The following is a 20,826-nucleotide window of genomic DNA, read 5'->3' as shown; positions in this document are numbered from 1 at the left end:
CCCGCAGCTGCTGGAACAAAAAATATGGACAAAAGGAAAACAAACAGGTCCCATCCCTGTGCGGTGGCAGGGACATCCCTGACCCCCTCCCTGCTGCCCCCCAGCCTGGCACGGGGCAGGGGGGCCATGGCTGTCCCTCACTGGGGGTGTCACGAAGGCATCGGGGCTCTGCGGCCAGGGCTGGCCCCTGGCATGGGGGGGACGTGACTGTAGCATCAGGGCAGGGAAGGGCAGAGCTTTGGGGCTGCTGGGGGGTCCCCAAAGGTTCTGCTCCAGCCCGGCCTCTGGGGACAGCCAGAGCCAGGGAGGGCAGACGGGGGGTCCTAGGGTGCCCCCCCGCAGCAAAGAACCCCCCCCAGGACTTGGGGTACCGCAGCCCCGACCATGCCCCCACACCACACCCCACCCAGGCACCCCCCCACCCCGGTGCCCCCGCAGCAAGAACGAGCCGGGCACTAGAATAAATAAACTTTATTCTGGAGCCAGCCCCCCCCGTCCCCCCCATCCTCCCCGTGCCGGCAGGGCCGGGCCCCGCTCCCCGCGAGGCCGGGGCTGGCACCGCCGCGCCCCCGCAGCCCCCACCCCGCCTGGGGCGGGCCAGGGCAGGGCCCATCCAGCACCCCCCAACTCTAAAACCACTAAAATCTCAACAACAACAACAAAAAAAAAAAATTTAATAATAATAAACCGTGTGCTCCCCCCACCCCCCCCCACCCCGGCAGCGCCCGCCGTGCCCCCTCCACCTGCACAGGCCTACAAACCCCTCCAAACTTTTACAAAGGTTTTAAAACGTATTTATAGATATTTATAGATATTTATATATATATACTTTGCTTTCTTTCTCTTTTAAATGACTCTGCTTCCTCGGCGTGCGGGGTCTGGCCGGGTCCTCCCCGCCGGACGGCCGGGACGGGGCGGGGGGGGGCTCGGTGGTTGCGATCCCGTGAGTGCTGGTGCTGGTGGGGCCGGGGTGTCCCGGGGTGGGGGGGGGGACGTGGCCGAGGGCCCCCAGCCCCTGAAATGTGACTCAACCAACGCGCTTCGCCCGGGACTGGGGGGGCCGGGGGCTGCGGGGCTCCCTGCGGGGTCCGCGCCGGCGGGGGGCTGCCGAGGAGTCCGCCCCGGGGGGGGGCTGCAGGCAGGGCCGAGGCGCAGGGTGTCCCCCCCCCGTGTGCCGGCGTGCCGGGCTCTGTCCTGGTGCGCGCCGGGCGCGGGTCACGGCGAGTGCGTGGCCGGGCTGCTGCGGTTGGAGCTGGGCGAGAGGCTGGGGCTGCAGCTGCCCGGGGGGGGCCCCAGCGTGTCCATGCCCTCCGAGTTCTCCAGCATCTCCTGGATGAGGGGCGGCATCGACCCCGGGATCTCCATCTTCAGCGTGATCACCCGCTCGGCGCCTGCCGCGAGGGTCGGGGTCAGCGGGGCAGGGCGCTGCCGGCACCCCCAAACCAGCACCACCACACTGGCACCCTCCACCCCAGCACCCCCACACCGGTACCCCCACCCCAGTATCCCCAAACCAGCACCCCCAGCTCTGCTCCTCCTTGGGTGCCAAGGACAAGGTCCCTGGAGGATGTGGTGCTGTGGGTGCCCCCTCCCTCGTCCCCTCCGGTGCCCGGACCCCCCAGTGCCGACCCCAAGGGACACCCCCCAGGACAGGGAGCAGCAGAAGGGCGGCCGCCCCCTCCCCAGCGCTCACCCTTGGCGCTGATGCTGCGCAGATCCGTGATCTTCATGAGCATCTTGGGGAACATGTGGGGCTTGTTGGGCCTCCTCTTCCTCACGTAGATCTTCAGCGCTTCCAGCAGCGGCTCCTGCAGCTTGTCCACTTTGTCGGGCTGCTCCAGGTCCTGGCGGTCTGTGGCCAGGGGGGGACGGACACAGTGGTTACAGGGGGACAGCACACATCCCGTCACTCCCCTTTGCCCCCCGTGGGTGCGGGCATGGCCCAGCTCCCTGTACCGGGCCCCGAGGGGGTCACCAGGGTGGCAAAGGGCACCACTGGGGTCGATCAGCCATTTGGGGAGGCAACGGGGGGTCCATGGGGCGCTGGGCAGGGTGCCCGTCCCTGCACCCACCTCCGCAGATGAGGCATATGGCGCTGAGCAGCCCCGTCTCGGCGTCGTCCATCTCCAGCGGCAGCAGCTGGTTGGCGAAGGCGAAGACCAGGTCGGTGAGGGGCCCGAAGCCGGCGTTGTGCATCTGCGTGCGGTTCAGCGTCAGCCCGTCCGAGAAGGTCATGGTGTCCTGCTCCGGCGTGTAGCGCGTGCAGATCCGCAGGATCTGGGGGGGGGCGAGGGCAGGGGCTCAGCCTGGGGTCCCCTCCCTGTCCCCAGCCCTGCCCCTGTCCCCGCTCTCACCAGGATGTCGAGGCAGGCGGCTTTGAGGAGGGTGATCTGGTCGGCGATGGTGAGCGTGGTGAAGCCGGGGAGCTGCTTGGCGAACTCCACCGTCTTGATGATGCACTTGGTGGACAGTTCGCTGAACTTGTCCCACAGGTCGATGTCCAGCGAGACCCGCTGCTCCGAGCTGTTGTTCTGCGGCGGGAGGCGGGGGGTGAGGGCGCGGCGGGGGGGGCTGCCCGGGCACTCACCGGCCCCCCCGGCGCCCCGGCACTCACCGTAGTGTACTTGCCGAGCTGGCAGAGTGCGGGGAAGGTCTCCTGGTGGGCTTTGCGCACCTTCTCCACCAGCTCCTCCACCTCGGGCGTGATGATGTAGCTCTCCGAGCACTCCGCCTTGGGCACGTCCTTCTTCTTCTTGTTCCGGTCATTGCGGACGGCTGCGGGGACGGCAGGGGCAGGGTCACCCCGCTGCCACCAGCCCCTGCCCCGGGGGGGCTCGGCCATGCTCTGTGTCCCCCCCCAGGGCAGGACCCTGACACCAGGGAAGGGATCAGCCATGGCAGCGGAGCCGCCAGCCCCACACAGCTTAAATAAGGCCCTGAATCATGAGGAGGCAATTAGGGGGTGACGCTGCACCCGTGGGGGGGTCCCACGCCCCGGCCATGGGGACAGGGCTCAGCTCCACTCTGCAAAGCCGGTACAGGGGAGAAAAACACCAGGGAGAGAAACCGGCAGCAGAGCCACTACGCTCGTCCCAGGGCATGCGGGGGACGCCCTCGAGGTGGCAGCGGGGACGGGGGGAGCAGCCGGGTGCAGCCCTGCACCCCACAGGGCTCAGCCCCCATGGCCTGGGGGGGACCAGGACCCCCCTTAGGAGCAGGGAGACCTGCAGCCCCTGGGATGCTGAACCCCCCCCCCGGCACTGCCCGGCCCCCCCCGCGGCCGGCAGCCCCTCTCCGGGGGGCCACGGGCCCCACAGATGGGGCAGGACTGGGGGAGGCAGCTGCGCCCCAGCACCCCCCAGTCACCCACCCCCGGCCACACCGCGCCATGGCCAGGCACCATGACAACTGGCACGGGGACCCCCGAGGCCTCCGCGGCGTCATTTATCTCTGACACCATCAATCACACGTCGCCCAGGCAACGGCCGGGATGTGACATAAACCCAGGGGGGGGCCCCCCTGTTCCCCCCAGGGCCTCAATGGGTGTGTGGAGGGGGCTGCCGGGATGGCCCACGGCGCCCAGACTCCCCTGGTTGCACCCAGGCAGGGTGTCCCCATCCCATCCCCATCCCATCCCCATCCCGTCCCCATCCCCGTCCCCATCCCGTCCCCATCCCATCCCCATCCCGTCCCCATCCCATCCCCATCCCATCCCCATCCCATCCCCATCCCAACCCCATCCCATCCCCATCCCATCCCATCCCGTCCCCATCCCCGTCCGCACTCACACTCCTTGGACATGCCGACTTCGAAGCACTTCTGGAGGCGGCAGTACTGGCACCGGTTGCGCGTCACCTTGTTGATGATGCAGTTCTTGTCCCGGTGGCACGTGTACACCATGTTCTTCTGGATGCTGCGGCGGAAGAAGCCCTGGGGACCCCGCACGCCCCCGTCAGTGCCCGGCCTGGGGACCCCGGGGACTCGAGGGGACGGTCCCCGGCGCGGGGCGCTGGCAGCTCTCACCTTGCAGCCCTCGCAGGCGCTCACCCCGTAGTGGTACCCCGAGGACTTGTCCTGGCAGACGAAGCAGGGCTTGTAGATGCGGGGCAGGGGGGGCGGCGAGGGCGGGCTGGGCACGATCTCCTCCGAGCTGGTGCTCTGCGTCTCCACGGCTGGGGGGAAAGTGGTGGCACTCAGGGCACGGAGACCCCCACGGGGACCCCCCGCCTCACACCCCCCGGGGTTGGCCCACCACCCGCCCCCTCCTTGCGCTGCCCACCCCAGCCCTGGGTCACACGGGGCCAGCGCGGAGAGGACGTGAGCTGGGAAGATGCAACGTGACATTTCCAGGCCACGGCGACGCCGCGGAATTCAGGCAGACACAAAAAAAAAAGGAAAAAACAAAAAAAAGAAAAGAAAAAGGCCGGGACTGCAGGACCCCCCCGACAGCCACCCCCCGGCCACCACGTGCCGCAACGGCCACACACCCCGAAGCCTCGTGGGATGTGCCTGTCCCTCTCCTGCACCCCGCAATCCCACGGGACGTGCCAGCCCCCTCCTGCCCCCCAGGACCACCCCAGTGCCCCCCAGGACCAGCCAGGAGGTGCCCAGCCGGGGGGGCGCGGGGCAGGGGTGCAGCCCCCGGCGCGGGGGGCAGCCAGGCACGGGTTAACGCGCCCCGGCCCCGCCGGGATGTTTGCGAATGTTTTGCTGCAGCGGAGCCAAGCGAACCAGTCAGACGGGATGTGAAAGGCCGGGTTGGGGGGGGGGAGCCCGGCCCCCCCTCCCTGCCCTGCGCCCCAAAAAGGGCCCCTGAAAAGGGCCCTGTGCCACCCGCTTCCCCCAGGGTGCCGCAGGGAGAGGCCCTGGCCGGGGCACCCACCCTGGCACCGTGCCGAGGAGGGGTCCCACGGGGGGTGGTGGGGCTTGGGGCGGTGATGGATGAGGGGTGGGGGGGGGGGGACACTCACCGAAGGTCGCGGGTGCAGATGGGGCCAGGGAGGGGGGGACAACAGGGACAAAGCCACCCATAACGCTTGTCACCGAGCACAACCAGGACGGGGGAGCGTGCCAGCACGGAGGGGAGCGTGTGGGGTGGGATGGGAGCGGGTGGGGTGGGAGGTGAGCGTGCGGGGTGGGATGGGAGCGTGCAGGGTGGGAGAAGAGTGTGTGGGGTGGGAGGTGAGCGTGCGGGGTGGGATGGGAGCGTGCGGGCGCGGAGGCGAGCGAGCCGGGCAGAGCTTCCCGGGCGGCACTGAATAAATCACCGCTGCCACTCGAGGGAGCGGAGCCATTAAAGTGACGGAGCGAACGTCGTCTATAATTTATCGCCTCTTTTATATAATTTAAGAACTTCCTCGCGGAGCCGCACTCGCAAAATGCAGATTTGACAAGATTTTGATGCGCCGGCTGCGGGGGGCGGGAGGGGGCCCGGCTGCCCCCGCGCCGGCGCACGTCAGCGTCCCCAGGCAGGCACCGTGGCTGCGCCAGCGCCGTGGGAATCCCCGGCCACCGCAGCCACTGGCCAAGGGGCTGCCGTGCCACCGGGCCCGCGGGCACAGCCGCCCGCTCCCCAGGAGCCCCTCACGGTGGCATCAGGCCTGCGTGCCCCTCGCGGCCCTGCAGAGGGCACAGAGCAGCACCCAAAGGTGCTGAGCGGGCAGGATGGGGGCAAACCTCGGCGGTGGGTGCAGGAGGGGGACCCCGGGGTCCAGGCTGCCCCCCCCAGCCCCACCTCCCCCCGGCACAGGAGGGACGCCGGCCCCCGGCCCCGCTCGGGGAAGCGCAGCCCAGCTGCAGACCAGATGCTGCGGCTCCACCGGCATCCCGGGGCGCCCGCGCCGCCCCCGCCCGCGGCCCCACCGGCCGCTTCCTGCCCGCACCGGGGACCCCGGGGCACCCCAACACCCGGCACCCCCGCCCCGGCGTGGGAAAGCGCCCGCAGGGCCAGGCCACGTGCCAGGGCCCGGGGGGGTGACCCAGGAGTCGGGGCTGCTGCCACCCCCCAACACCCAGCCATCGCTCCCAGGCCAGAGCCGGGGACAGGACCCAGCCTCCAGGGTGGGGGACGAGGAGCAAAGCCCGGCCGGGGGCCGCAGCGGGGCCCGGGGCAGCAGGCAGTGCCATGCCGTGCGGGACAGCCCCATGCTGGCACGCCTGGCAGGAGGGTGGGCGCCCACCCAGGGCCTTCCTGCAGCTGAGGATCCCCCGTGCCCCAAATTCCTGTGCCTCTGCGGGAGCGAGGGGCAGGGGGGGAAGGAGGGTCCTGGGAGCGACGGAGCCCTGAGCCGTGGGGTGCCCCAGGCGATGGGGTGCCCGGTCCTGCCCATGTGCCGCACAAAAATGCTGCAGCACGTGCACCCGCATCGGCACGGGACACCCACTGCCCCGGCGGGCTCCTGCAAGCCCCTCCGCTGCCCTCAGGAACCGCCTCGTGCCTCGGTTTCCCCAGCTGCAGCACGGTGGCATCCCCAGGCCCCGCCACAGCAGCGGGCAAGCTCCCCGCACCCCGCGGAGCGGCTCTTCCCCCCGTGCCAGCGAGACGGCGTCCCGCCGGGCAGGGCAGCGTCGGCGTTGGGCTACCAGCCAGCACCGTGGGGCCAGGCCCGTCGGGCACAGCCCAGCCGCAGCCACAGCTGTCCCTGGGGAAACTGAGGCACGGCACGGCCACCCCCGACACCACCGAGCCGTGCCGCAGGCTGGCACCCCCGAGCTGGGGAGACACGGCACCGCGGTGTGACGTAGGGAGCGGGGCACCCTGCCAGGGAGTCCCGCCAGCACCCGCCGCCCACGCGCCCGCCGGGTCACGGTCACCATGACCAGAGCCCAGAGATGCCCTGGCCCCGCGCAGCACCAGGGCGTCCACCCAGAGCTGCCCGCGCTGCCCGGCCGTGGCCCGTGGGGAGGGGGCACAGAGCAGGAACGATGGCCCCAAACTACCCCGCTGAGGGCCGGGGGGGGCCCCGCGCTCAGGGGGTGGCACTGGGGCTTGGAACACGCGGCCCCTGCCAGGCCCTGCCCGCTCCGGGGCACCCAGGGCAGCAGCCCCCCGCAGAGGCGGCGGGAGCCCCCCCCGCAGCCCCCGCGCCGTCCCCCGCCGCAGACAAAGGCCCCTCGCGCCGCGCTCGATGCCAGCGGAAAGGTCGAGCAGCCCCGAGACAATGGGGGGAGCGAGACCGTGGGGGCCGCGGCCGCACACCCCCCGTGCCATGGGCACCGCACCGGGCATCGCTGCCGGGAGGGCGAACCGGGGACAGGGAGAGGGGCTCGCCAGCCCCCCAGGGATGAGGTGGCCCCCCCAGGCCCCACTGCAGGGGGGGCCCCGCAGCCAGTATCGGGGTGAAAGTCCCACGGAGCCCGGCAGGACCTTCCCAGGCCGTTATCGCCGCCCGTGGCCCCTGGGCACCCAGCCAGCCTGGCCGGCTGCCCGCTGTGGGGGGAGTGGGACCCCTCCAGCCCACCGGGGCCCCCCCCGCAGCGGGCACAAAGCACAGTGGGGCCCCACGGGTGACACCCCCGGGCTGCCGGCAGCTCAGGGTGCGCTGCCCGTACCCCTGCCCGCCCCAGCGCCGAGGGGGCCGCACGCCCCCCGTGCCCCCAAGGGGGCTGCCCGATCCCAAGGGGGGACCCACGGGGGACACCGGGCTGGGACCCCCACCCAGGGACACAGGGCAAGATCCCACCAGCGGGACTGGCCGGGTCCCACCGCAGCGCCCAGGCCAGCCCGGCCCAGGGGGGCACCCCGACCCCTGGGGGGGGGCCCGGGCTGGCACAGCGGCTCGTGGGTTATGGGGTTCTGCCAGAGCCCTGAGCGGGGGGAGCGGGATCCCGGCGGAGGTGGCGGGCAGGGGGTGCGGGGGGCTCACGGGGGGCCCCGCCGGGCTCAGCCCCGGCCCCGGCCCCCCCCGTCCCGGCTCTCACCGAAATAGGCCAAGGGTTGTTTATGGCCGAGCCGGCGGCAGCTGCGCAGCGCTGGGCCCGGGGCCGGGGTGGGGGGGCTGAGCCCGGCCCCCCCCCTGGGATCAGCACCCAGCACCCTGCTCAGCACCCCCCACCCACGGCCGAGCGCCCAGCACCGCACCCAGCACCCATCCCCGCACCCCGCAGCGCCCCCCCACCAGCCCGGATCAGAGGCCGCCGCTCCTCCAGCACCGACCCGAGGCAACGGTGAGGGGCCCGGCCGCCCCCCCCCCCCCGGGGACGCGGGTACCTACAGCGGCCGGAGCTGCTCCAGGGTGGGGGGACGCGACGGGGACCCCCGCGGGGTACGGGGGGGCCACGCTCCGGTAACAAACAACCCCGAGCCGGTCCGTAGAAATCCATGCGGAGGAAAGGACCGGGGGGCAGCCCCGCTACCGCCGCGCCCTCGTACATGGCCCCGGGGGCGGCCACCGGGGGTGCTCAGTGGCCCCCCCCGCAGTAACCGGGTCCCCGGGGAGCCCCGCGTTGTGCTGCCATGGCCCCGGTCGCCGTTTAACCGGGGAGCAGTGGCGGGGGGGGGCGGCCCCGCCGCTCCGCGCCCGGGCAGGCGGCGGCGGAGGAGGAGGAGGAGGAGGAGGGAGGAAGGCGCAGCCCCGCCGGCTCTGCGGCTCCGGCAGCCCCGGTCCCTCCCGACACCAGCCGCCTCCCCACAGCATTAACCCGCTCCGTGCCGTGGGGCCGCCGCCGCCTCCTCCCCTCCCCGGGACGGCCGGTACCGGCCGTCCCGGGGAGGGGAGGAGGCGGCGGCGGCCCCCGGTGGGGGCTACCCGGGACCGTGGTTCATTTGCCTAATGGCATGCGGGTGAACTGCGGGTGAACCCGGTGGGGACGGGCTCACCTCGGCCTGACCCGCCGGCCACCCCCCTCGGGGCGGGGGGACACGCGTGCGTGTGTGTGCACACGCGTGTGCACGCGTGTGAGCGTGACATGATGAAGTATGTGCTTGCAGAGGGGCCCACGCGTGCTCTGGCTGCACTACTGCAAGCGTTTGTGTGTGTGTGCATCCATGTGTACACGTGTGTGCATGCGTGTGCACGCGTGTGAGCGCGGCATGATGAGGTATGTGCTTGCAGAGGGGCCCACATGGGCCCCTGCTGCACCGTCGCACGGTGGGTGTGTGTACGTGTGTGCAAGTGTGTGCACATTCCCGCAGTGCACGGGGCAGCCCATGTGCACGCACACGTGTGTGCATTCCTTCACACACACACACGTGTGTGCATTCCTTCTGCACACACGTATGTGTGTGGCACCATGTCCCCACCAAGCTGAGCGTGTGCACACATACATCTGCATGTGCCTGTCCCCACTGTATCCATGTGTGTGCACACACCACTGCACACGCGTGTGCAGGGCTGGACGCTGGTGGGAAGATGTGGGCCCTGCCACACACGCCAGCAAGCGTGCATAAACGGACATGCGTGTGCACGTGTGTGTGCACATGCGGCAGTGTGAACACACACAGAGCAAGCGTGCACACAAGTGTGGCAGCGTGCACACAAGCATGGCAGCATGCACACACGTGCACAGCAGCGTGCACACACACGCATGGCGGTATGCACGCACATGCACAGAAGTGTGCACACACACGCATGGCAGTTTGCACACATGTGCACAGCAGCGTGCACACGCACTCACGGCGGTATGCACGCACACACATTAAGCATGCACACGCATACGGCAACGTGCACACACGTGAACAGCAGTACATGTGCACACACACACAGCAGCGTGCACACACGCATGGTAGTATGCACACACGAGCGTGGCAGTATGCACGCACGCACACCCTGTGCACACACCGACGCCGAGGGCACCCACCCGCCGGCACGGCCGCGCTCTGCACGCCCACACGCCCCGGCCCCGCACACGCCAGCAGCCCCCCCTCGCCCCGGCCCCAAAGTGAGCAGCGGGGGCCGCCCCCAACCCACCCCCCGGAGAGAGGAGGGGAAAGGGGAGAGAAACAAAAACGCCTCAGAAAAAGGCCGGGTGGTGTGTGCGTGTGTGTGCATGTATGTGTGCGTGTATGTGTGTGTATGTATGTGTGCGTGTGCAGAGCGGCGGCGCCTGTTTAAATAATAATAGCAAGTCCGAGGCTTTGCTTAGCCAGCAGGTTTCTGAACAAAAGCCCAGCGCTCCTCCAACTTCCTGCAGCGAACATGACAAATGTCTGCTTTGACTCATTTACCAGCGCTGGAAAGAATGTGGCTGCGACCGAGGGGACGGAGGGGCCGCGGCCGGTGGCACCGCACGGCACGGCACGGCACGGCATGGCTGTCCCCCGCTCCCCGTCCCGCACCCGCCACCACAGGAAGAACCAGAGATTAAAACCCCCAAAGCCTCGACGCAGCAGCCGAGAGGACCCGGGCGAGGGGAGCGCCCCGCACGCTGCCCCGTGATGGGGACACCCCGTCCCACCGCCCTGCCACCAGCCTGGGGACACCACAGTGCCCCCCACCCCCCCAGCAGCACCCCCCGGCCCCGCTCACGGGGGTGGCCGATGCTCCGGGGATGCCCCCACAAACACGATGGAGACCCAACCCCAAAACCCACAGGGACCCCACGGGGGGACCCCGCTGTCCCCAGAGCGGGCGCGCAGGGTGGCAGCAGACAGCGGGACGTGGGCCGGGACCCCCACGCAAACCCACCCAGCCCAGCGCGGGGTGCCTGGCCCCAGCCCCTTCCCCCCCGTCCCCACGGGGCCCCGCAGCCCCCTCCCGCACGCCCACTTCAAAAGACCCCATTTATCCCCTTCAGCGGCTTCGGAGCGAATTCCGGGCGGGCGCGGGCGGCCCCCGGCCCCTGACAGTGACAGAAAACCTCCGCCGCGATGGGCTTTCCCAGGCTGGGGGCCCGGCCCAGCCGCCCTCATCAATCTTCCCCGGGCGGCGATGGGGGGGCCAGGAGGGTCCCCAGCCCCGCACCCCGCAAGGGCTCCCCACCCCCTGCCCTGAGCGGGGGCCCCCCAGCCCCGCCGCCCCCCACCCGCGGCCTCCGGCCTACAGGGAGCACGTTTTGCTCATTAATTTTTAAAAATTAATTAATTACGGGGCGCTGCGGGGGAGCGGCTGCGGCGCAGAGGAAACCGGAGCCAGCGGGTAGGGTGACAGGCCAGGCCCGGCCGCGGGGCCCCCGGCCCGGCTGCAGGGGAGGGGGCCGCAACGGGGTCCCGTTTCCCGCAGCCTGGGAACACGGGCGGAGGGGGGGATCCGGGGGGGGCTCACGGCCCCCCGAGACCCTCCGTGGGTGAGGAGAGGGGACCCCCGGGGACAGCCAGGCCCCACGGCAGGAGGCCACCGCGGAGCCCCCGGGGACGGGGGGGCACAGGCACAGCCCTGGCACCCCCACACGCACCGACACGCGTGCACACACCTGGCACGGGGACACGGGTGGCCTCGCACCGCGGGCAGCGTGCACACACGGGCACGGGCACAGCCGGCATGGCACTGAGCTCACCCGTGCACACCCCCTACACGCTCACACACACCACGGACACGCACACATGCGCGGCCAGCTCCACGCACACACGTGCACACGCGTGTCCCCGCGCCGGGGGCAAAGCACGCAGCACCCCGGGGCCCCCATCCAGCCCCAGCAGCTCCCCTGCAGCCCCACCGCCACCGGATCCCCATCCCGACACCCCCCGCCCCGGCGGGTGCCCCGCTGAACCCCACGGGGGGGCATCTGCACCCCCAGGAGGGCCCAGCCCGGGGCCGCGCAGCTGCAGCACATCTGGCGAGGGCGGGCGGGCGGCGGGGCCAGACGCTACGAGGAGGGGGTGGCTGCCCGGTGCAGCCCCTCTGCGGCCCCCCCAGGCCCGAGACCCCCCAGCCGGGACACGGCCCCCGGTGTTTCCAGGAGGGAGAGCGGGGGCATCCCGCCCTGGCACACACCAAATCTTGTAGGACCTACACAAACATGGCACCCACCAGGCTGGATGGGTGCTATGGGGGGGGCAGACGCGGTGCCCCCACCCCCTGCATCCCCCCGGGATCCCTGGGCACCCCAGTGGGGAAGGGCAAGGGGAAACTGAGGCACGGCCCAGCCGGCCCCCATCAGCCCCTGGGCACCCTCCAGCGCTGCCCGTGGCCCCCGTCCCCGCTGTCAGAGGGGGATGGGGGGGTGACAGGGGCCCCCCCAGCCCGTTCCCACAACGCCGTGCGGCGGGAACGGCCCCAGAGCCAGTGCGGGGGAGGGGCCCCACCCGCCGCCACCCAGTCGCTGAACTGGTCCCACTGGGTCCCACCGCCGCCGGGGCGGCTCCGGCGGGGGACAGCGCCCGGGGCCGGCCCTGCCCGGGCCTGCACCGTCCCCCGGGGCCAGGGCTGGGCTGGGGGGGCCCCGCCACACCCCGACCCACGGGGGCCTCCCCGACGGCGGGCGCTGCGGGGCACCGGCACGGGAACGGGCACGGGCACCCGTCCACAGCGGTGCCGGGCATGGGGAGGGGGCCCGGCAGCCGCCCCACAGCACCCACCGAGGCGCCAGGGAAACTGAGGCACGCTGCGAGCCCAGGGCTGGCGCCACGGAGCGGGGAGGGCCCCGGTCGGAGCCCACCTCCCGCGGCTCCCAGCTGCCGGCGCGGTGATTACCGGGGCCGTGATGGACGACCCTGTCAGGGGGAAATGGCATCAGAGCAGGCGCGATGATCGCCGCCATCGCCTCCCCCACGGGCGGCCCCGCGCCGCCGCGAACAAAGAGCCGCCGCGGGGACACGGCGCGGCACCGGCCTCCCCCAGCACCGCCGAGCCCCCCGGCCGCGGTGGGTGCCGGGGACGGTGGCAGCCCACGGCCCCTAACCAGGGCCAGCTGGGCCGTTAACGGCCGGGGCATAAACACAGCCATTAACGAAGGCGGCCGCACAGCAACAATTAACTGACGCACACGCCGCCGGGCGCCACTGCCCGCTCCGTGCCTCAGTTTCCCCAGCGGCAGCACTAACGGGGACACACGGGGCACTCGCCTCCCACCAGGCCAGGAGCCGGTGCTCCCCAAACGCAGCTCCCCACGGGTGGGCGACGCGGCGGCTGGGAGCAGGGACCCCCCCCCACCACCACCAGTGCAACCACCACAGGGCAGCAGCTCGGGGGTCAGCACCCACATCCCATGCTGGGGACAGATCCTGGCACAGACGGGTCCCCACACCCCCCCCCCCCAGCGCCAGGGGTCCCCCCACGCCCCCGCGGTACTCACTGGCGGGCGATGGGGTGCTGTATCCGCTGACGGGCAGCTGGTGCTGGATGCCAGCCAGGGTGCTGGGCGGCGAGAGCCCCCCCAGCATGTGCGGGAAGAAGAAGGCGTAGGGGGGCACGGGGTAGCCATTGAGGTGCCCCCCTCCGGGCGTGGGGCAGGAGCTGCTGTTGCTGGCCATGGCGGGGTTCTCCGGCGCGGGGGGGGGCTCTCAGGTGCAGGGCGCAGGGGCCGAGCAGAGCATGAGGCCCGTGGGTGACCCGCTGCCTGGCGCCTGTCCTCGCTGTCCTCGCTGGCTCCTGCGATGCTGCGGGGGGAGCAGAGAGGGGGTTAGCTGGGTCCCCACCCCAATGTGGCACCCACCAGCCCTGCCTCAGTTTCCCCAGACCCCCCCCCAGGCCCGCATCCCCTCCCGGCCCCGGGAGGGCGCAGCCGGCCGGGCCCGGCGCTCCCCGAGATTAACGACAATCCCCCAGATTAACGGCACCGGGACCCGCGAGGCCCGGCCGGCGCAGGGCACTAATCCCGGCTTAGCGGGCGAGGGGGCAGGGGACGGCGTGGGGACACCGCGGCCCCGCTGGGCACCCCCTCGAGCCAGGGGCCACACAACAGCCCCCAACCTGCTCCCCCTGGCCTGCCCTGGGAGGATGGGCACGGGGGGGGGGTCCTGGGGGCAGCACCCCCTGCCCCAGCCCGCGGGGGCTGTGAGGCAGCCGGGGAGGGGGACGGGCGCTCCGGGGTCCCCTGAGGACAGCGGCTCTGCTCCAGCCCGGCTCTGCCGTCACGGCCACGCGCCCCCGCCGGCTCCGCTCCCCCCGCGCCTGCACCGAGCGCGAGGGGGCTCAGCCACCTCGGGGCAGGAGGGGGCTCACGCTCCCTGGGACCCCCACCCAGGGGCTCAGCCCGGCCGCCCGCCACAGGGCTGGGCTCTGCCCGTCGGCACGCAGCCCCCGCCCCGCGCCATGTGCCGGGCCGTGCTGTACCGTGTGCCGGGCCGGCAGCTCCCACGCCAGCGCGGCGGGGCACGGACCCCGCGGGCCAGGCCAAGAGTGGGGGGCGGCGGTGGGAAGGGGGGCCCGGGGCTTTCACAATCCCGGGCTGGCTGTTTATTTAAGCGCTGGCGCGGGGCCCGGCGGGGGCTGTTTATTTGCCGAGCGCTGGCTCCCGGCCCCGCGGAGGCGGAAAAGGATCCAGAGGAACAAGGCTGGGCCGCCCGGCGAGGCGCTGGGGAGGGGCCGGGACGGGCACGGCCCTGCCCGCCCCCCCCAGCACCCACTGGAGGCAGGACCCCCATCCTCCCGGCTCACACCAGCACCCACAGCCCCGGCGCTGCAGCCCACCCGTGGGGACACACTGGAGCACCCATGGGGAGACCCACGCTCCGGCTGCCCCCGGGGTGGGCACCCAGCAATGGCTGGGCTGGGGGTCACGTCCCCCCCCCGGTGCTGCAGCACGTGCGGGATTCCCACGGGCATCGCCGGGGCACGGTGCCGGACACCGGGTCAGCACCGGCGGCTCAGCCCCGGGGAGGGGACACACCTGGTGTGGGGTCACAGGGACCCTGGCCCGGTACGGGGGGCAGCCATCGCCCCCCAGCCAGGCCGCGGCCCCCGAGCCGGGGGGAGCAGCGGGGGGTGAGGCGCGGGAAGGAGTGTTTATGTTTGCCGCTGCCAAGTGCTGGCCGGGCACCGCGCCAGCCGCGCCGGGGCCCAATTACTCACCCCGCTCCTGTCCCCCCCCGCACGCCGCAGGCCAGGGACCCAGCGAGGCCAGCACCGCGGCCCGGCCACCGTGCACCCCGCACCCGGCCCCTTCCCCACGCCCCGTGGGACCAGCAGTGGCCAGGAGGGTCCGGGGAGCCCGGCCGGCCCCTCTCCCGTGGGTGCCTGTGGGCAGAAGGAGCCGCAGCCCAGAGGGGCCCCCATGGGCCCTGAGCCGGCCCAGACCCCCACACAGCCCAACCGGGGGGTCCTGGGCGACCCAACTGGGGGTCCTGGGCGTCCTGGCGAGGCGCCGCTCCCCGAGCGCCCCACGGCAGCAGCGTGGGGCCGGGGGCCGCGCAGCCCCTCGGCAGGGGCCCACCTCGCCCTCCCCGGTGCCTTTTCCTCCAGTCCCCGGCAGGAGCTGGCCGGGGCCCGGAGCTTCCTGGAATCCGGCGCCTCGTTCCAGCCCCGCGGGGCCCGGGCCAAATCCCAGCCACGAGGAACCTCCTGCCCAGGCCGGGGCGGCCCCCGGGAGCGGACGGACGCACGGACCGGAGCCATTCCCAGGGCCGGCAGCAGCGTGGCTGGGGGGGACCGCGGCTGCCCGAGCCCCCTGTGACCCCAAACTGGGGCATGAAACCCACCCCACACACCCAGATAGGGGGGTTGTGCCGGTGCTGCCCGGCCTAAGAGACCCCTTCCCAAAATGCAGCCCCCAGCAGTGCCCCGGGGCTGGATTCACTGCCCACACCCCGGGCAGGGCCGCATCCTGCTCCCCTGCGCCTGGCACGGCCAGCACGGCTCACCACAGCACAGCAGGGACTGCACCAGGACGGCGGCACCGCGACACCCACCGTCCCCAGCCCTGCCCGCCGAGGGGGCCTGGCAGCACCCCACGTCCCACCCCACAGGCTCCCCAAACCCCTGGCACAGGCAGAACCCCCAGCCCTGGGTGCCCACGTCACACCACCAAACCCAGCCACGCTTCCTGCCGGGGCACACGGCGATGGCAGTGCCAGCGCCCGGATGTGACAATGCCAGTGAGCAGGGGCACCGCCCTGTCCCCCCCCCAGCACCGCAGGGGCAAGCGGGGCCGGGGCTGCTCTGGGGTGCCCGGCGGGGCGGCGGGCAGCGACTGAGCCCTTCCTGTCATGCCTGCGGGCACCACACTCCTGACCGCAGCTTCCCCTCGCCACTCTCGATTCCAGGTTTCAGTTCAGCTCCAGCCCTGCTGCCACGGCCCCCTGCCACCCCAGACCCTGTCACCCTGCTCCCCTGCCACCCCAGACCCTGTCACCCTGCTCCCCTGCCACCCTGATCCCCTGCCACCCCGATCCCCTGCCACCCCAGAGCCCACCGCCCCAGCCCCTGCCAGCCCACTCTGCTCCCCAAATCCGGCAGAGGTGGCTGCTGCCCGTGTCCCCCATCCTCACCAGGACAGGTCACGGGGACACCCCGGTGTCAGGCCGCCCCATGGTGCGTGGGCAGAGGGAGGGGGTGCCGTGCCCCCCGGTGCGGGGGGGGAGCAGGGGCCCTGCTCCGCTGCAGCCTCCCGGGCAGGGCAGGAAGCGCCCACGGAGCCGCGGTGCGGTCGCAGCCTGCGGTTTCCTCGCTGCTGTCAGCGCCCGGCCCGGGGCAGCCTCACACGCGAGGGCCCGGCTGCCCCCCACCGCTGCCAGGCCCGGCTGCCCCCCACCGCTGCCAGGCCCCCCCGGCTCAGCTGGTGCCGTGAGGTGCCCCCTCGGCAGAGCCGCGGAGCGAGACCCCCTCCCCGTATCCCCGCAGCATCTCAGCCGTGAGTCACCGTCACGTTTCTCACGTCCCCGGGCGGGCGTGAATCATGCCCAGCCCGGCGGCAGGGCCAGCGCCGGCGGCACACGCTCGGCACAGGCAGCGTGCGCCGGGGCCGGGGCTGCCCACAGCCCCCGGTCAAGGGCATCTGGGGGTGCTGGGGCCAGCGCGGACCCCAGGACCTGCCCGGTGCTCCCAAGGGCCAGCGGCACACCCAGGTCCACCCCACCGCGGGGCCCTGCGCAGCGCCGGTGCCCCCACGCCCTGGCACCCTGCGTGCCAGCAGTAACCCACGCCCGGCCACCCCGGCTCCCACCAGCACGGACACAGGACCGGGGACACCGCGCAGGCCGGTGGGGACTGTGTGTGTGCCGGTGTCCCCACTCCATGGGAGCACATGTGCGCCCCAGAGAGCGGCCGCCAGCCCCACAGCGTGGGTCCTCACCCCGGCACCCCACGTCCCGCTGCCGGGTGGGAGCCACACACTGAAATTCCACCTGTTGTGGCCCGGCCGGCTCCGGTTACGCCGGGAACGTGCCGCTCCGGTTACACCTCCCGCACCCGCCGCCAGACACGCCATTCTTCTGCGGGAACAGGTGCCACGGCCCCCGCCAAGGCCCCCGGACGGGCACGGCGGTGCCACGCCACCACCGGCACCAGCACTGCCCTGGCCCAGCCGCGCTGGCTCACCAGATCCTCGAAGGAGGGGTCCGGCCTGGCTCAGCCCCAAAGGCCCAGCGGTGCCCGGGCCAGCCCTACCCACCACCCCCTTGCACCGCCACGGCCCCGCACCACCCTGGGGACCCCCAACCACATCACGGAGGGGGCACCCCCGGGCCCAGCCCGGCTCCCACCCCACGGTGCACCCTGACCCTCAGGACGAGCCCAGGGAACCACAGGTCCCGCTGCCAGGGGACACGGTGCCGGGGTGCCCCATCCCGGTGCCCCACGGGCTCCCGGGGAGCAGCGGGATTGCGCCACGGCAGCCGCTCGCAGCAGCCCCCGGTTGTTTTTAGCCCTGGATGCGGCACGCAGCCGGCGCCCTGGGAATGGCGTGCCGGGAACAGCGCGGCCCCAGACAGCCCTTTCTGGCTCGGCGACAGCCGGCAGACAAGTGCAGCTGGCTGCGCCGCCGGCCCGCGGCACGGGGCCGCTCGGGACACGGCGCCCAGGGCCGGCGTGGGTGGACCCAGCAGGGCAGGCGGCCGCACGACACCCCCGGACACTGGGATTTGGTGGCACCGTGCCCCCGGCCCGGGCAGGCTCCCGGGGGGCTGGGATCAGGCCAGGCACGGCTGGGACCTGGCGCACCTGGGGGGCCAAACCGCCCCGTGCCGCAGGCACCGCAACCGGGCCGGCTGCCGTGCGGACGTGTGGCAGTGCCATGTCCCCTGTCACAGCCTGGCAGCCGTGGCTCAAGCCAGAGACGGCGGAGGCCGGGGCGGGCGCACGCGGCCCCTCGCCGGGCCCTGCCACGAGCCGCCCCCCGCTAAGCCGCCTCCAGCCGCAGGGAGATTAACCCATTTTCCGTAATCAGCACATGTGTCACCGCAGATATGATCGCAGCCCCCCCCGCGCCTGCCGGCACCACAGCCCTTCCCCCCGGAGCGTGGCACTGCCATGGGGGGCCCTGCGGCACAGGGGTGCCCATGGGTGCTGGGGGGCTCCGGGCTGCGAGGCCCCCACAGCTCCACGAGCCGAGGGTCCCCCCAAACTGCTGCAGCGGCACCCAAAAAGGGCCAGGGGACCCCAGAGCCCAGCCACCCCCTCGCCACCCCCCAGGCTGGCAGCGCTGGCATCGGCACGCTCTGCCCGCGGCCGGCTCAGCCGAGGGTGGCACGTCGACACACCAGAGCCTCCTGGTTATAAATAGAGCCGGAGCCGCGGAGCTGGTGAATCCCAGCGCCGCAGGGCAGGCGGCAGCACGGGCCCTCCCCAGGCTCGGCGGCCACCACGCCATGCCCGGCACGGGGACCGAGCGCCGGGGACACGGCGGGTGTGCGAGGACAGCCGGGCAACACCAGGCATCCCAGCCGGGACACGGCACTCGCAGGCACCAGCAGTGCGGGACGGGGCCCTGCCCTCCTCCCCACTGTCCCGGTGCCCGCCGGTGGCAGCCGTGTCACCCGCGGGGGCCGCGAGCAGAGCAGCAGACGAAGGGGCCGGGCACCCACCGGCATCCCCGGTGCGAGCAGCCGTGGGGCCACGCGTGTCCCCGCGACGCAGCAAGGTCACCCCCAAGGGCAGGGCGTGGGGCCCACGGGTGACATATGGCCCGGGAGCGGTGGCCGCGGGGCCGCTAAGCCACCGAGCCGTCACCCGCTAATCCCGGCACGGAGGCCGGCGGTGGGGACGCTGCACCCAGAGCCACCGGACGGTGCCTGCCCGGCACCCCCGAGCGGGACGGCACCGCGGGGAGCCCCCGCGTCCCCCCCAGCACCCACCGGGCTGGGGACGGTCCCCACCGCCCAGCGAGGTCAAAGGTCAGCGGCACAGATTTGGGGACACCCCAGCGGGGCTCTGCCCGGCCCCCCCGGCCTGGGCCGCTGCCGCCGGACCCGGGGGGCTCCCCCCGCCCCGGGGCCTCAGCCCGGGGAGCACCCGGTGGGGCAGCCCCCCCCCTCTCCTCCTCCTCCGGCCGCCACTGCCAGGAGCCCCGCGGGGGCTCCGCCGCCCCCGGGCCGGCCCCGGGCGCCCGCTGCGGCGGGGGAGGCGTTGGCCGGCGCCCCCCGCCCGGCCCCCCCCGGCCCCGCCGCCGCGCCAGCGCCCTGTCAGCCGCGGAGAGCGATGGCTTCCTCCGCCCGCCGGCCAGGAAACGGCGCAGACGCCGCTCCCGCCCCCCGGCCGCGGCCCCCGCCGCCCCCCGCGCCCCCGGCCCCGCTCACCCGCCGCCTGCGCCCCGGCCCCCCCCCGCCCCGCACCCCTAAAAGGGGAAGCGGGCCCGGCCCCCCCCGCCCGCCCCCGCCGCGGTGAGGGGGGGGATGTGGCTGCGCGCAGCGGCGGCCCGGGGGGACCCGGTAATCCCGGGGGGGCACCCCCAGCTCCGCGCTCCGGGGGTGCCCCATCCCCCCGGAGGTGGGGGGGGGGGACACGGCAGGCCCCCCCCGCACCGGGGATGACCCGGTGCCGCTCGGGAGCCCCCAGCCAGCCGGCACCGGGAGGGGGGACCCCAGCACCGGTCACCGGGGGGGGCCCGGCACCGCCAAGCCCGGAGGGGGTCAAAACCACGATCCAGAACCGGGGCGGGGAGCAACGCTGCCCCTCCGGGGCTCCCGGCAGCCTCGGCCCGGCGGGGGCCCTCACCCCCCCCGCGGGGACCCCAGCACCGAGGCGGAGCGGGGGGGATCCCCAGGACACCCCCTTACCGGAGGGGCATCCCCAGCGCCGCCTCCCGGGGCGGGGGGGGGGGACGACCCTCACAACACCCCTCCCGGGGCAGGAGCTCCAGCGGCGCCTCCCGGGGCGGGGACACCCCAACCCACCGGCGTGGGTGTCCCCGGTAGGACGGCACCCACCACCCTCGGTACCACCACCTCGGCACCGGCACGCCGCGCTGGATCCCCCCTCCGTCCCCGCACCCCTCACGGAGGCGGCACCGGGCCCGCCGCAGCACCTCCCTCCCCACCACGGCTGAGCACCCCCCCCCGGTTTACGTTACCTGATCAGCGAGATCCTTAAAACCGGAAAACTCCCGGCGGCGGTTGCATGGCGGCGGAGGCACGGGGAGACCCGGGCGGTGTTTGGGGAAGCGGGGGGGTGGGAATAAGGGGGGAGCTTAACGAGCGGCGGCCGCGGCCATTGCGAGTCATGTGCTCGCGGGGAAACTTTACCCGGGGCTGGGCCGGGCGGGGCGGCGGCGGCGGCGGCGGCGGGCGGGAACGAGGGAGGAAGCCCCGCCCCTCGCCGCCGGCCCCGCCCACGCCGCGCCCCGCCCACCAATGGGGAGCCGCCAGAGGCGGCTCCCCATTGGTGGGCGGGACGCGGCGTGGGCGGGGCCGGCGCTGCCATTGTAACTCTTTGAAGTCTCCAGAAGGCGGAAGGGGAGAAGCGGGTGCGCGCGCCGCGCGTGGGGGGGGGCTCTTAAAGGGGCCGCGCACCCTCAGCCTTGTCGCCCCCCAGGCACACACGGGGGGGGTCTCAGGGGGGAAACCACCAGCCTGAGTCT

The 20,826-nt window shown here is 73.2% G+C and overlaps 1 protein-coding gene across 2 annotated transcripts; it reads right to left on the bottom strand.

Moving 5' to 3' along the window:
- Nucleotides 1–1,120: 1,120 nt before the first annotated feature.
- RARA (retinoic acid receptor alpha) lies at nucleotides 1,121–20,511 on the bottom strand. Of its 2 annotated transcripts, XM_068418720.1 has the most exons (9): nucleotides 20,320–20,511; nucleotides 13,171–13,474; nucleotides 4,024–4,172; nucleotides 3,789–3,930; nucleotides 2,615–2,775; nucleotides 2,355–2,531; nucleotides 2,073–2,277; nucleotides 1,694–1,852; nucleotides 1,121–1,391 (listed from the first exon to the last, which is right to left on the bottom strand). In XM_068418720.1, the coding sequence occupies exons 2-9, from the start codon at nucleotides 13,346–13,348 to the stop codon at nucleotides 1,216–1,218; spliced, it is 1,347 nt and encodes a 448-aa protein (XP_068274821.1). In that variant the 5' UTR covers nucleotides 13,349–13,474; nucleotides 20,320–20,511; the 3' UTR covers nucleotides 1,121–1,215. The 2 variants fall into 2 exon arrangements, with proteins under 2 accessions (XP_068274821.1, XP_068274822.1); XM_068418721.1 differs by lacking the exons at nucleotides 13,171–13,474; nucleotides 20,320–20,511 and adding an exon at nucleotides 8,214–8,496.
- Nucleotides 20,512–20,826: the final 315 nt, after the last annotated feature.

This window comes from Nyctibius grandis, chromosome 26 (genome assembly GCF_013368605.1).
Source record: "Nyctibius grandis isolate bNycGra1 chromosome 26, bNycGra1.pri, whole genome shotgun sequence".
Classification (NCBI taxonomy): domain Eukaryota; kingdom Metazoa; phylum Chordata; class Aves; order Nyctibiiformes; family Nyctibiidae; genus Nyctibius; species Nyctibius grandis.
This window is presented reverse-complemented; position numbering and strand designations above follow the sequence as displayed.